The sequence below is a fragment of the Rhinolophus ferrumequinum genome, chromosome 19, assembly GCF_004115265.2.
Source record: "Rhinolophus ferrumequinum isolate MPI-CBG mRhiFer1 chromosome 19, mRhiFer1_v1.p, whole genome shotgun sequence".
NCBI lineage: Eukaryota > Metazoa > Chordata > Mammalia > Chiroptera > Rhinolophidae > Rhinolophus > Rhinolophus ferrumequinum.
The window spans coordinates 37,874,397-37,889,823 of record NC_046302.1 but is presented as its reverse complement, the minus strand read 5'-3'; the positions used below and the strand labels follow the sequence as shown (position 1 = coordinate 37,889,823).

General features: G+C 41.3%; 1 protein-coding gene across 1 annotated transcript in view; it reads left to right on the top strand.

The window, feature by feature from the left end:
- Window positions 1–15,427, top strand: part of EPG5 (ectopic P-granules 5 autophagy tethering factor) — a 97,127-nt gene that overhangs the window by 12,976 nt on the left and 68,724 nt on the right. Inside the window, exons 3-10 of the mRNA XM_033087157.1 lie at window positions 451–694; window positions 1,580–1,716; window positions 2,591–2,698; window positions 3,558–3,631; window positions 5,727–5,832; window positions 8,691–8,805; window positions 9,231–9,381; window positions 12,789–12,944. Coding sequence (XP_032943048.1) covers window positions 451–694; window positions 1,580–1,716; window positions 2,591–2,698; window positions 3,558–3,631; window positions 5,727–5,832; window positions 8,691–8,805; window positions 9,231–9,381; window positions 12,789–12,944 — 1,091 coding nt within the window. The remainder of the gene's footprint in view (window positions 1–450; window positions 695–1,579; window positions 1,717–2,590; window positions 2,699–3,557; window positions 3,632–5,726; window positions 5,833–8,690; window positions 8,806–9,230; window positions 9,382–12,788; window positions 12,945–15,427) is intronic.

Here is a 15,427-nt window from a genome sequence, read left to right as displayed (position 1 = left end):
AAGAGAGGCTAGAATCGAGAACACACCTGGCAGTGTTAGTATTGGAAGGGGGGTTCTTTCTTTTGAGCAGAATCACAGAATGATGAGGGTAGGTACAGAGATATTTTGAGGTCCCTTCAAGTTGAGGGGATATCACATTGATGTTTGTCAAGTAGAAGGTAAGATCATCCATCATGAGTCTTAGGGTCAAGCTCTATTATTTTCTTGTACCTTTCCCCACCTACTTCTTAGAGTGTTTCTTCTCTGAACTTGTAATGCATTGGTGATTGGCAGTATACTCCTTGGTACCTGATTATATATTTGCTTTATTGTTCTCTATGTGGTACTATTGTCCCCTCACCGTGATTTATATAAGCGTTTGCAGATGGTACAGAAGCTGGTGTGTCATATACCTGCTGCCGGATCATTTCAAATGCAAAGAGTAACTGGTTTCATATTTTCCACTGCTAGGGTATCTGTGCAGATCAAGTGAAAGTTTCAGGCTATCATCGCTACCAAAGAGTAGAGATGAGTGAAAATGTGCTGGGGGAGCTAAAGAAGCTGTTTGATGCCAAATCTGAGCACCTCCACCAAACGCTGGCTCTGCACTCTTACACTTCTGTGCTCTCAAGGTTGCAAGTGGAGTCTTACATCTATGCATTGCTCAATAGTTCGCCTGTTCTGAGATCTTTAGCGATTCAACAGCAAGGCCAAGGTGCGTAAGTAATGAAAGCCTCACTCTTTCTTGTAGCCTGAAACGCAAAAAGAATTGAGGGGTACCATCTAGTTGAATTGATTGTACACTGCCTGGTACTACAAGGTACCACGTGTGCTGGCTGTTGTACCTTATCCCCCTAGTATAGGATTGAGACCTGCCTTAACAACCTTTCTAGAGGTTTCTACTGCCAGATCTGCATTCCCCATGGCTGTCATTCTCTGCTTCTCTAGGAAGCCAAAAAAGCTCGCTCTTCGTCATTAATGTCCCTTACTGTCCTAAGTTATGTGCTTGTTACGAAGTCGAGTCCGGACGGTTTTTGATTGTAGAACTGATCATCAGAAAAGTTTTTCATCCTCTGTCTCTTGTACTTTATTTTTACTTGTCCAGTTAGGCTGTTTTTATTGTACTTAATTTTCACCAGAGGATCTATCATGTTCTGAATTTTTCATTTTATTTTGGGTTCTAAGAAGGTAAGGCTTACTGTATTATGTGTAAAATATGCTATTATAATTGAATCAAGTAATTTTTATTTCTGGGAGAGAGACTAGGGTTGTTTAAAGTAAAAATATCCTTCCCCCGCCCCCCACTGTTTTCATAACTCATCAAAGAGCTGGGGCTGGGCCAGAGATCTGCTGATTTTTAAATAAAAAATCTGATGAAGTTAATTTTCCCTTGCTTGGAAATACTTCATAAAGTTAAATTACTCTTTTGGTTTACATATCTAGTAGAAATTCAAATAATTTGATGCAACTTTTCTCCTTGGGTTTTTATCTAAAGTAAATATTTTGAAGTTTTTTTTTAAAGTGAAGATAATGAATATTCCCTCCCCACCCCCAAGCACCATTTATGTGGGATTCATTTAACTCTCTCTTTAATTTACAGCTTCTAAACAGGCAGAAAGCATTCCCTCTGATCTGTGTCAGCTAAAGGAGTGCATCAGTGTCTTGTTCCTGTTCACCAGGAGAGTTAATGAAGATACCCAGTTCCAGGACGATATTCTTCTCTGGCTGCAGAAATTGGTAAGGGAACAGAAATAGACATGACAGGCTTTCTTTTATTTCCCTGGTAACTTAAGTATTCTTCTTCTTGTTTTCTTCAACAGTTTCATTTAATGAGTTAGTGACATTGTCTTGGATCATGACATGGAAATAAATTACATTTACCCAGTGCATTATTAAGCACAAAGGACTTTTCCCTCTGATAAACTTTATGTTGAATGATCTCTGGCTTCAACATAGGAGGAAATGGAAATGTGGCAAGCATGCTAAATTTAAGACTAAATGCATATTCAGAATATAGGTATCTGATCTCAAATTTTCCCACATCATTTCTTTTTGTCATCTTAGGTTTAATGTTGCACTTAGTCATACTTAAAAAAGTTTTTTTATACTTAAAAAAGTTTTTTTAAGGCGAAAAAGAAAGATATCAGAAAAGTAGGAAAGAGATATGTTACAGGGATGGATTATTTGTTGGTTATGTTTCTCAGTGCGGCTGTCTTGTACGCCTTTTTTTAGATTCATACTAGAGGTCTTAAATATGAGGTGACATTCTAAGCATACTTATTTGGATTTGAGAAACAATTGCGAACTGAGAATAGATTACTTGAATTCTGTCTTACTCACGTACGGCCAGGAATGTTAGCAATTTGTAGTTTGCCAGATGTGAAAACTGGGTGTGCAGAGAAACTACTGAAGATATCTGTTATCATATTACTCATAGATTCATAGACCTCTGTGTACGTCTGTGGTAGAAACTCAAGTCAGTAGTATGTTTTATGTTTGGTTACTCTTTTGAAAGATCACATGTATTTAAACATTGGATAAGTGATTTCACTAAACCTCTAGATACATTCTTCTTTTTAAATAGTGAAATTGTATGTCCTTTGTTTTTCAGGTGTCAGTGTTACAAAGAGTTGGCTGTCCTGGAGATCACTTCTTCCTTCTAAACCATATTCTTCGATGCCCAGCTGGTGTTAGTAAATGGGCTGTTCCTTTCATCCAGGTATGATGAATAGCCTTCAGGTTTTGAGGGATAGATGAGTGGGAGATTTTGTTGAACAGTTTTCTTGAAGAAATTGCTTTGAAAAAAAAAGGCTACTTAAAAATATTGATATTTAAAATAAGACTCTTAAAAATATATCCAGTATGTATTTGTAGGAGTTTTTATGCTGAAACTTCGTGGGCTACCCATAATTGTTGAAATTAACATAGAATTGCAAAAGTTCAGTTGTATCTGGCTTGGTAGGTTCAGTGGTATTTAATTCTGTAAAATTGTTGTGTGGGAAGGCTCGCAGGACTTTTTTCTGTAATACCCAATACAACTTCTTTAAATTAATCCGCCTCACGCCACAGTTGGTACAGGTAAAATAGAAACAACCAGCACCTTAATGTTCTTTAATTCAGCAGAAATTCAGGTCTGTGTGATCAACTCTCACATAATCAATTGAGGTGTTGGTTATATAGTTTATAGATTCTGCTGTCTGCTGCTTGCCTCGGGTTGTTTTGTCATTCATTGCAACCACTCAGATGGGGAGAACCCAACTGTAGGCCAAGTCCAACTTCGCCACGTTACCTTTTTTCTTTTTTTTTTTTTTTTTACTATTTTTGGACTAAAATAGTGCTATTGCCCCATGTCTCATATTATTACAGGTAGTTGATGTAAACTGCTCAGCTACCTCTGCCCTTGAGTGCAGCTGAATCAGTGCTGCCAGGTAACCCAGGAGCTGTGTTCTCTTGTGGATTAGCTGCTGTTCCATCTTTGTTTTCGTAATAGCTCCCTTTGTCAGAATGCTGGTGAACTGAGATTATGGATACTGGGTTGTTGGTTTTCTACAGTATGCATTTTCCTTTTCTGATTTCAGATCAAAGTGTTGAATAACCCATCAGGGGTCTTTCATTTTATGCAGTCTCTTGCCCTGCTAATGTCACCTGTCAAGTAAGTGTGGAAGAGCTTTTTGAAGTAGAAATTGAAATGCTTCTCTCTATGGAACGATTATTGGTTTCCTAAGTTCCCCAGATCCAAAGTACTGCTAAGGGAAGTGTGAGCATTCCAGAACATTGCAGATTTTCTTTGGGTTTCATATCCTTTGTCTCAAAGTGACCCTATTAACTTCTTATGTATTAACCTTTTTGGGTCCCACTTTTAGTGGTTTTGCCTCTCGTGTCACATATGTCATTGTGAAAGGTGCTGTGGGGAGACAAAAAAAAAAAAATTACCTGTTCCTGAGTTCCTGAGAAGAACAGATTTAGTGGCATATGGAAAAACAAAACAAAAAGCCACTGAGATTTAAATGCTAAATTGTGAAACTACCGTGTTTCCCTGAAAATGAGACCTTGCCGGACCATCAGCTCTAATGTGTCTTTTGGAGCAAAAATTAATATAGGACCTGGTCTTATATTATGTTAGATAAGACCCGGTCTTATATTAAAGTAAAATAGGACCGGGTCTTACGTTAATTTTTGCTCCAAAAGATGCATTAGAGCTGATGGCCTGGCTAGGTCTTATTTTCGGGGAAACACGGTATGATGGATGCAGTGAGGAGAATAAAGAAAGTAGAGGGGAGTAGTCAGAGAGGTTTCCAAGTAGAAGGATGGAACAGATTGCAATAGGAAGGCGTAGAGGTACCGTAGGTGGGGAGAACAGTGAGCAGTGGCCCAAAGTATTGGTAAGGACCGCTGTCCAGGGGACAGGTAGGCGGTCAGCTTGGCTGGAGTGAAGGGTGTGTGGGAGATGGTAGTAAAGGTGAATAGTGGAGTTGGGTTATAGAAGGCCTTGACATTAAGACACAGGGATCTAGATTTTATATGCTGTGGCTTTTGAGCAACTGAGGGTTTTTGAACAAGGTTAAAAGTTGTTTTTAAGGAACTTTAGGCTTAACTGAGGCACAATGTGTGCTTCTGCTTAATTACAATTATAGACATCTGGCTCTCCTGACTCTGGAACCCAACCCATCATCAGGAGGGCACATCCTTAACAGGGAGAGGAGGCAGAGTCTCTGTCTGGGTGACCTGAACAGTTACCACCACTGGCTTTCAGTCCCAGGAAGCCTGTCTGCCTCCACGCCGAGTTGGGGTCATGGTAATGAGAAAGACAAAGAGGGAACCCTAAAGGTCATCTTCCTAGGAAAGGATTAAGCAGTTGACTAAATAAAGCAAATGTGGGAAAGGAGTGGTTCGGACATAACTTTATAGACTTCTGAGTCCGAGTAACCCAGAAGGTATTGGCAGCCCTAGGAGACAGAAAAGACAGAAGGGAGCTGTTTTGTAAGGAGGAAAATTTGCAGTCATCGAGGCATACAGTTGGACACATTTAGAGCTTAAGAATTGGAGCTCCTTCAGTTGAAAGGCAACACGAGAGCTGCAGAGCTGGAAGTCCTGGAGGAAAGTTCCTGGTTAAAGGAAGGAGTTGATGAATTTTCAGGGTCAGACTAAAGAGGAAGGAACAGAGGACTGAGAACTGAGTTGTGATCTAAGAGAAGAAGCTTCTCGTTACACCTACTCATCAGGTTCAGGCAACTTTTTGTGAAAGACTGGCTGGCAGGAATTCCCGATTCCTCTCTCTCACTGCCTGGATGCAGAGTAGATACGATATGACTTAAAATTTTTTTTTTTTTTGCGTTCATATGTACTGTTTTGCTCTAAACAAGCTTCTGTATTACCTGCGGACTATCCTTTTTTATGCAGTAAAGCACCTCCCTGGCAACATTCTGTAATCCTGGTTAGAGTTAACGTACTGCAGCAGTTCATAAGTACTGAGGTCCCACTGAGGTCCCACCGCAGGAGCGGTGCTAGCGTCACTACTTTTCTGCAATTACTCACCATTACTAATTCAGAATGGTCGTGGTCTCTGTACTAAAATTAGTGACATTTTGGTCTCCTTGAGTTTTAGTCAGTTCTTATTTCTTGTTTGCTAATTTAAACCGTTTGAAGATTGGGTCAATGTCTGACTCTTCAGGGTGAGTAGATGATCCAGAACGCACGTGTGTGGACTTTCTGTGTTTGTGATTGGAGTGATTTCGCTTGTCCTTTAGAAATCGAGCAGAGTTCCTGTGCCACATGAAGCCCAGTGAATGGAAGCCATCCTCCCCGGGGCCTGCGTCTGGGTCGTGGACACTAGTTGATGAGGGAGGAGAAGAGGTAACTCGTCATGCCTGTATTATTTTGATTAATCATTTTTGAGCTCTTTTTATTATGTGCCAAGTATTGTTCCAAGCACTTTCCACATATCATCTCATTTAATTCTCTCAACAATCCCATGAGGCAATGGGATACTGTTGTGATCCCATTTTACAGATGAGGAAGCTGAGGTATAGGGGTGAAGGAATTTGTTCCAAATCACATAGTCATTAAATGGTGGAGACTCTAGAACCTGTGCTCTAAGCCGTGTGCTGTGCTTTCACCCTTTTCTAGAATATCTCCCTGTTGAGGTAGAAGAATTTGGAACCTGGAAATATTTACATATTATGTAAACTTTAAATTAGGATTGTGTTTTATGTCATCATAATTTTCTGGGCTTGAGATTTTACCTACAGATTACCTGAGTCTGTATAATAAAGAGCTGGAGCTTACCAAGGTTCTGCCTTAACTCTTACAAACTTATCCAGATCTTCTCATTTGAAAGGTTGAACATGGTTCTCCGTTTTTAGTGAGAATTTAATGATCAAAATCCAATTTCTCAAGATAACATCCGTCCTTTGAACTGTGCCCATGTTAGTGTATTTGTAAGGAATTTTCCCTTCAGCTAGTTATCGGCCCTCATGCTTTTATGGTCCAAATCCTCATTTGATGTGCTTGTCCAGCATGGCCAGGGGCTGGATTTACTCAAACTTCTCTTTAAAAGAAATTGAAAGTCTGCAGAAAGGGTGGAAAGATAGCCACGGCAGCTGTGGTGGTCACATCTGTGTAATTACCCAAGTGCTCATGAGGACTGGGGAACGCCTTCACGATCATTTCCCTCTTCCTGGGGCTTCTAGGAGGTGGTGACATGTGGTCCACGATGTGGCCGTGCGGACAGCTTGCTTAGATTCTGAGCAGCCATCCTGAAGAGAGCTTCTTGGGAGCTGGTGGAAATCTGTCTTTTAAAGATTATGGTGGAGCAGGTGGTTGTTGTTGTTTTTTTTAAATTCTAAGCAGAGAGAGAGAGTCTTTTTTTCTAGCAGGCTTCCTGCATTTAATCCCGGAGACAGATAATGATGAAGGACCTGCAGTGGTGTCCGGCTTCTCGTTAGGACTCACTGAATGTTGAGTGAACTCAGGAACTTGGGGAGTAGATGAGAATATCAGGAGTGCTGTTAACCCAGAAAAGGCTATGGGGAGGAAGGTACTCTGGGTTACCCACATCAGTGGTTTCTTGACACTAGCTGTCTATTAGAACCACCCTTGGCCACTTAAAATCCTAGCCCACACCCACACCCAGACATCCAAGTGTGTAAAACCTGCCTGGTGATTGTAATGTGCAGTCAGATTTCAGAACTACTGCTCTACGAGTTTCTGAGGTTCTTGTTTGTTAGCCATTTAGGACACATAAGAGGGTAAAATGAATGACTTAGGAAATTATGAATGAATTATTTTAGTCCCTTGTTGAAATTGAGGTGATAGATTCTTCAGGATCTCTGGATCTTTTTACTGCATTTTCTTTTTTTTTTTTTTTTTTCATTCAACAAATATTTATTGAGCTCCTGCTATGTGCCAAGGATGTTCTAGGGAATGGGGATTCACCAGTGAACAACCACGTCCTGAGTCTTCTGGAGCCTCCTAACGATAGGAGCAGTGGCAACGATGGCGGTGATGCTGAGGGTGGCAATTAAGAAGCGTTGAGAATTCACTGTGTGCCAGGCTATGTTCAAAGCCCTTCTCACACACACGCACACACACACGCACACACACACGCACACGCACACACTCCTTACATCCTCGCAACAGCCCTACACGGTATTTCCCTCTCTATAAGCTATAAGATACGGAATCTGAGGCACAGAGACGTTCCCTTGTGTGGGAGACAGACGTTAACAAAGGAACAAGTAAGCGAGCGTCTCCAGGGTTCCACTGTCCAATACGGGAGCCACTCGCTCCCTGTGGCTACTTAAATTAAAATGAAATAAAATTAAAATTTCAATTCCTCGGTCACACGCATTTCAAGAACTGAACCGTCACACGTGGCCAGCAGCTAGCATTTTGGACACAGAGCATTTCTGTCATTTCAGAGCTTTTTTTGGGCAGTGCTGGTCCAGAGTGTCGTGGTTAATAATGGAAACTCCGGGGTTTGAAACTCCTGACACTCACCTGGGAGACCTCGGTCTTAACCCTCTGAGTATCAGGGTATTGATCTATACAATTTCATTAGTAATAATGACTGTATTTTCTTTTGAGTGTAGGATACCTTAGGCTATCACATCACCTTGTTTTTTGAGGAGACTTTAGTGCTCTGTAGCAAACAAAACCCCCCGAAGGTCCCCCTGTCTAATCCCCGTGTATGACGACTGTTGTTTTTATTCTGCTTTTAACAGCACTGATTGGTGACAGAACTTCAGTCATCCGAAGCAAGTGCTAGTTGCTTCTTGATAAATCTGTTGAGTTCAGCAGTAGACCTGGGTTTTAGAGCCAGAGACTTGTAGCTAAAATCACTTGGACTCTAGTAATGGTGCTTTCACTGATGTTGTCAAAGCATTGAGCTTTATCGTAAGATCCCCACTCTAGAGGAATTTTTTAAAACATCTTTGGGATGGACATTTAGTAAGACCGGTTTTAGCCATTGAAGAATGGACATGACCTAGATACACATAAAATTGTAATCGCAGTTTCAGGGGATTTGCAGCCCATTTCTGGAACTGATATTATAAATCTCTGTCCTGGATCTTAAATGTTCAAGTCCTGGAAGACTCATGAGAATACCACATATGTATGATTGAGACCTGTGATAATTTGGCTCCTGTAACTCTAGTCCAAAGTGTGATCTCATCAAATCAGCTGACGTGCTTTTGCATCTTTCTCTTTAGGATGAAGACCCTGAGACCAGTTGGATTCTCCTTAATGAAGATGACTTGGTTATCCTTTTATCACAGTTCCCATTTCATGAACTCTTTCAACATCTTCTTGGGTTTAAGGCAAAAGGTAGGCTTAATATCTTTTGTCATATGTAAAACGTGTTAGTGGCAAGCTCAAACAGGAACTCAGCATCAAGTCTTACACCTTGTGTGGGCTCCTGGTTCAGGTTCCCCTTTGCCCGGCCATACCCTCCAGAGCTAACTGCATCACACTTTGATGAGGCTTCCTTCCTTTCTCTTGTGCTTGTCATTTCCTACTTAGTGCTTCGGTGCAAAAAGGGTGACTAGCTAGCACGTGGCCCAGCTTGAATGAACTTTTAATTTTGTACTTTGTCTCAGGTTTCCCAATTCACATTGACATAGGAGCCAGAGGGGATTGTTAATTCTTCTCCATCTTGGCTTTGTTTCCTCATTGAGGGATCTCTACTGTATCCTTTGTTATTTTTCCTTAGTAATTATAATTTTTTCCTTTTCTCTGATTTTAACTTCCAGGTGATTATTTACCTGAAACAACAAGACCTCAAGAGATGATGAAAATTTTTGCCTTTGCTAACTCATTAGTGGAACTTCTGGCTGTGGGGTTAGAAACCTTTAATAGAGCACGCTATAGGCAGTTTGTGAAGCGAATTGGTTATATGATCAGGTAATACTGCTGTTGGTGCGTCGTTTCTATTTGCTTTCACCCTGGTCAGACACAGATGCTACATAATTGGGAGGATGGGCATTGAGGGGTATACTTCCGGTCTTATTTATCATAAAACTAAGAATTTTTTTTTCATCAGTTACCTGATGGGAATTCTGTAAATGCTTCCAGTCAGAATATTTAATTATCTCAAATTTAACTGCTAGATAATTGGTCCTGGAATCAAGATCCTCAGAGCAGCTGCTAGGTTGAACTTAGCCAGACAAACTGAACTTGGTCAAGGAAAATGCAGGCTCTCTCCACTTCCTTCCCTCTCTCTTTTCTTCTACCTCCTAGCTTGTTCCTGGGGATTGTCACTTAGCTATGGGAAATCAGCAATAGCTATTTTGTGTCATTGTTTCCCTGTTTTTTTCTCTCATTCTTTTTCCAGTTTCTGTTAGATGCCTTTTAAAGAAAGTTGCAAAGATTTCATCAATGACTACTGTCTTGAAATTGGGAAAGCATTGTCATTTATTTGAGTGAAAAATGGGTTTATGCTTTTATTATTAAATATAAATTTTGAGACTGCTTTTCGTTGAATTAATTTTATATCCTCTTTGCTGCATCAAGTTTTTTTTTTTTAATATTTTGCTAGGTTATTCTCTACAGCATATAAATACATTATTATTTCTTCCAATCTCTCTTTCCTCCAAAAAAATATAAAAGTTCTCCCCATTTTTGTTTCTAAAACAAAATTGATTTTAATTAATTTATTTTAGATTTGTATCCATCAGCTTTACAAAGCCAGGTAAATGATTATAGTATGCCCTGAAAGGCTGGGGGTCACTTTCAAGGTCTAGAGAAGGCCTTCAGTAGAGTGTAATGGAAATGAGATGGAGGGTTGGTGACTTGGAGAGTAATTTTTTAAGAGCTAAAAGCCTATCTATTTATTATCAGAAGTCCCGATGTTCATTTTCTGATTCTGCTTGGTAAGTAAGGTAAAATCGATCCTTGGGCTGACATGCATGGTGTTTGTGTGTATTTAGAGCTTATATGTGCCAGGACTATGCCTTCTCATTTTATTCTTACAATAACTGTAGGAAAGACATTGTTATTATTGTTTTAAGATCAATGTTCACTCTTTACCTTGTTATTTCTATGTAAATATTTGCAGCTAATTATTGTGGTATATTATGATTATTCTTTCTTTGTTTTCCACCTGCTTACTTTTCTTTATCACAGATTCTTCTCATAGCTTCCAGTTGTAGGACAGTTTTCCACAAGGTCCCTCTCCTCAGGTCAGCTGTTGCTTCCAGTGTTTTCCCTCCATTCTCGCTAGAACTCTCCACAATCAGGCTCTTCCCCCAACATTACCCAAACATCTCTGAAGAATGAAGGTTACTAATGAACTTTGTGCTGCTAATCCCTTGGCCAATTCTAAGTCTGCATCCTGTTTTGGGTTTCTCACATAGTTCACACAGCAGCCTTTCTCGTAATTGATTACTTTCTCCTTAAAACATTTTCTTTGCTTGGTTTCCAGGATACCACAGTCTCCTGGTTTCTCCTCCATTTGACTGGTGGTTCATTTTCTGCTTCCTTGGTCATTTCATGCTCACCTCCCAAACTTCTTAATGTTAGAAGGCTTCAGGGCTCAGTCCCTGGATCTCCTCTCTTTATCCAAAATTGCTTCTTGGGATGTCATCTATTCTCATGTCTTTAAATATCATATAAGCACTGTTTCAATTCTCAGATTTATATTTCCAGCCCATACCTGTCTCATAAGCTTGTATATCTAGCTGCCAACTTAGCACCTCCACTTGGATGACTCACAAACATCGAAATTTAATATTCCCAAAGCGAACTCACTCTTTTCACCTCCCAACCTGCTCCTTCCACAGTCTTCCCAATTTCACTAAGTGGCAACTTTTATTCTTCTGGTTGCTCAGTCCAAAACATCTGCTGTCATCCCTGACTTTTCTTTTTTACACCCCACATCCCATCTAATAGCTAATTCTATCATCTCTCTACCTTCTTTTTTTTTTTTTAATATTTAATTGGGGAAGGGGAACAGGACTTTATTGGGGAACAGTGTGTATTTCCAGGAGTTTATTGGGAAACAGTGTGTTTTTCCCAGGACCTCATCAGCTCCAAGTCGTTGTCCTTCAGTCTAGTTGTAGAGGGTGCAGGTCAGCTCCAAGTCCAGTAGCCGTTGTTCAGTCTTAGTTGCAGGGGGCACAGCCTACCATCCCTTGCAGGAGTCGAACAGACAACCTAGTGGTTGAGAACACGCACTCCAACCGAGCCATCCAGCCGCCCCGGAGCTTAGTGGCAGCTTGTTGTCTACATTCTAGTTGCAGGGGGCGCAGCTTTCTGGCCCATATGGGAATCGAACTGGCAGCCCCGTTGCCCAGATCTCATGCTCTAACCAACTGAGCCACCGCCCACCTCTCTTTACCTTCAAAATACATTTTTTATCAAAACTCAGCTACTACCAATCTGAAGATGTATGTTATGTGCCACTAAGAAAGAAAAAATGCTGCCAAATTACAGCATGCCATCAGTTTTAACATCCATTCCAGTTGCAGAGATTAAAGTGTGAAAGATGTGTGTCCTTTTGAATCAGTGAAACATGGTGTTTCCAAAACCCAGCTTCTCACCACCTTCACCGCGACCACCCTAGTTCGTTCTCAGTTATTTTTCTCTGAGTATCACAGTAGCCTCCTTATTTATCTTGCTGCTTTTGCCCTTGTTTGCCCTTCACTCCTCTCCCAGCTTATTCTCACAACAGCCAGTGTTCCCTGTGAATGGTGAGTCAGCTCATGTCACTCCGCCCCCAGTCGCATGCAGAGTAAAGGCGAGAGTCCATTAGTGGCCTCCAGGGCCCATAAATGGTCTGGTTTCCTGGTGCTTTTGTCATTTTCTCTCCAGCCAGGCTCCGTCTCACGCATTTGGCTTCAGCACACGAGCTGCCTTGCTGCTTTTCCAACATGCCGAACAAACCTTGGAACTTTCACACTGGTGTTTCTTCGCCCAGGATGAGCTTCACTTAGATACCCCTGTGACTTCTTCCCGTCTTTACGCACATGTACCTCTTCAGGGAGGACTTTCCCTGCTCCCAACCAATCCCCCTCCAGAAAAACATTATTCCCCTCTCCTACTTACTTTTCTCAATGTCACATATAGCCACATGACAGAGTATATATTGTACTTTATTTTCTTTGTTGTCTGTTTGCCCTCCACTAAATGTAAGTAAGCTCCATGTGAGTAGGTAGGGTTTCCTCCGCTCCAGTGAGTTTCCTTCAGAACCTAGAAGATAGTAGATGTTCAATAAATATGTGTTGAATAAATTCGTGCTTCAAATACAATACAGAGCTGCCGATACTGAGCTCGTTAATGAAGAGTGCTGTGTTGTGTTTCCTCATGCTCAGGATGACCCTTGGTTATGTGAGTGACCACTGGGCACAGTATGTGAGCCACAACCGAGGCTTGGGCTTGGCCCTGGAGCCCTATTCCGTGGAGAAACTACAGGTTGAGTTTGATGAACTGTTTTTGAGAGCTGTCCTACATGTGCTGAAAGCCAAAAGGTAAGAGGTATGATGATAATTGTTGAGAAATGACTCTGGCTAGTGAGAAAGATTGACGTGAAAGTATTGACTGAAGAAGAGCTCTTGTAGTAATGTCTTCGTGTATTTCATCTATTCCTTATCTTTGGCGAATTCATGGGCTTTTAGTTTCCTTATCTGTAGTATTGACTGAAATGATTCTTTCAGGTTTCTTTTAATCTTTAAACAACTGGATTCTGATATCTCAGTTTTGTCGCCCCTGAACTCTTGGGGGTAGCCTTGAGCAGGGGATGAATTCTGTTTCATACCCATGTCTGGTGCCTGCAGTGAGGCACAATGGGTGCTCAGTGCACGGTACAAATGATTTGCTGACTTGATTGTTCAAGTTGTGCTACTGCGAGGGTTTTCAGGTCCAGGACGGTCATGGGTCTTGGTCCCCCGTCTTGGCTGTGCAAATGCTGTATTCTGATCATGCGTTTTGCTGCTTCCTACGCCTAGGTTACATCTGCGGCAGAGGCGGGCCCAGCAGCGCACCCTGCACTCCGAGCTTCTGTCCAAGTGTCGGAGCGGGTTCTGCCGTAGCATGTGCCCTCTGCTGGGAGATGAGGGCCCCCCTCCTACCCAGCTCAGCTCCACTCATGAACTGACAGCTGTCCCTCACCTTTCCCTTCTGAGCTTTCTGTACGCCTTTGCCTCTTAGCCTTAGCCCCTTATCGATTGTATGTCGTGCAGTGGCTTTGAGTCTTGATGTGCCATGTACTGTTACCTTGGGCAAGTCACCTAATATTTGTGCCCCCACTTTCTTCATTTATAAAGTGGAAATGATGAGCGTGATACTAGCTATTCATCAACCTCTGAATGTGTTACAAGGATCAAATGTGGTAATATGTGGAAATACGTTTTAAACCACAAAGGACTTTTCACATGTAAATGGTGATTCTTTTGTGGTTTCAGACAGAACAGAATAACTGCTTCCTTAGTGAGCAATGAGGATTCCTTGACTAAGTCTTACACTTTTAAGTACTCCAAAGGCATGGAGCTAAGATAAACAGAACTTGGGCTTAGGAATTTATCTTTAGATTACATTTGTCACACATTCTATACTGTCCATAAATTTGGAAGTCTTATGAGGTGCACTAAACCCTGTTCAGGATCCTGCGCGGGGGTCAGTGCAGGAGCACTTGCCCACTGAAGCTGGCCTGCTCCTGGGGAAGAGTCTTCCAGCTCCGATCTCCTGTCACTGGTTTTTGTGCTTTTTAGCTGAGGCAAAGCTCTCACCTTGATTACTTACTAGCTTTTGTATTCTGAGCTGTGAACCATCCTGTAACATTATATTTGTAATTAACAAAGACAATAACTTTTAAACTTTAAAATATTGAGAACTATTGTTCTTGAATATAATTTATTTTAGGAAATTTATTTTAGGGAAGAAATTATATGAGAAGTTAATGTATTTCAGGCCATGAAATTTAACTTTATTTGGCACTCCAATAGAAATTTCTGACAGTAACTATCCCCCCAACCTAAAAGAAGACAAACCAAAGCCAAATGACAGATAGCAGCAACCTAAGCCAGACTTACTGCGTGTCTGCCATATAGGGAAGTTCGTAGCCTGACATACGCACTTGCTTGCGACATTACTTTTAAGACCTCTACAATTTTCCCTGATTGTTTTGGGATCCGTTATACAAGAGTGTCAGGCCCTATGTGAGATGTTACAATAATTATTTATTAAGATAGAAGCCTGGCTCACCTAAACTTAGAGAAATTTCTTCAACTTTTGCTTAGGAGTTTAGCTGGTGGTTCGGACCATAAGTGGCCTGATGGCTCATTGACATGTGTTAGGCAAGCACTACTTCTTTGTCTTTTTCTGTTAATAAGCTTTATTTATTTTTAATTGGCCTGTTTGTAGTTTTGCCTGAAATATAGCAACAATTTTTGCATGCCTCCCTGTTTTATTTAGGTTTTTTGGAGATAAAATTCACATAGCATAAAAATTTAACCCACATTTGAGTGTTGACTGTTTTCGAAATACTGGTTTAGGTACCGGATAATTAATATATGGGGCTCTGGGTTACATACTGCTCTTACAAAGGTGAACAGAACCTGGTTTCTGCTCTCAAATTGTTGTGGTTAGCATGTATACATAAATCACAGTACCCTGAGGTGCTTCTCACTGTGTGGTTTGAGGACCACTTGAGCCTGAGTTGCCTGGGGTGACTGTAAAAAGTGCACATCCTTGGGCCCCAGCTGTGACCCACAAAACCAGGATCTTGGTAGGCAGGCTTTCAGAGTGTAGGAACCTGCATTTCCTACGAAGTCTGTGGGTGATTTTTCTGCGGCCTATTGCTGTGTGAGAACCACTGGTACAGGGAATGATAATGCCCAAGTCGGACGTGGATGGGATTCTATAATAGTGCTGAGGAGGAAGTCAGAGGAGGGCTTCACAAATGGAGTGACGGGGCTTGGAGGTTGGCGGTTCTGTCCAGGCTTGTCCAGGAGTG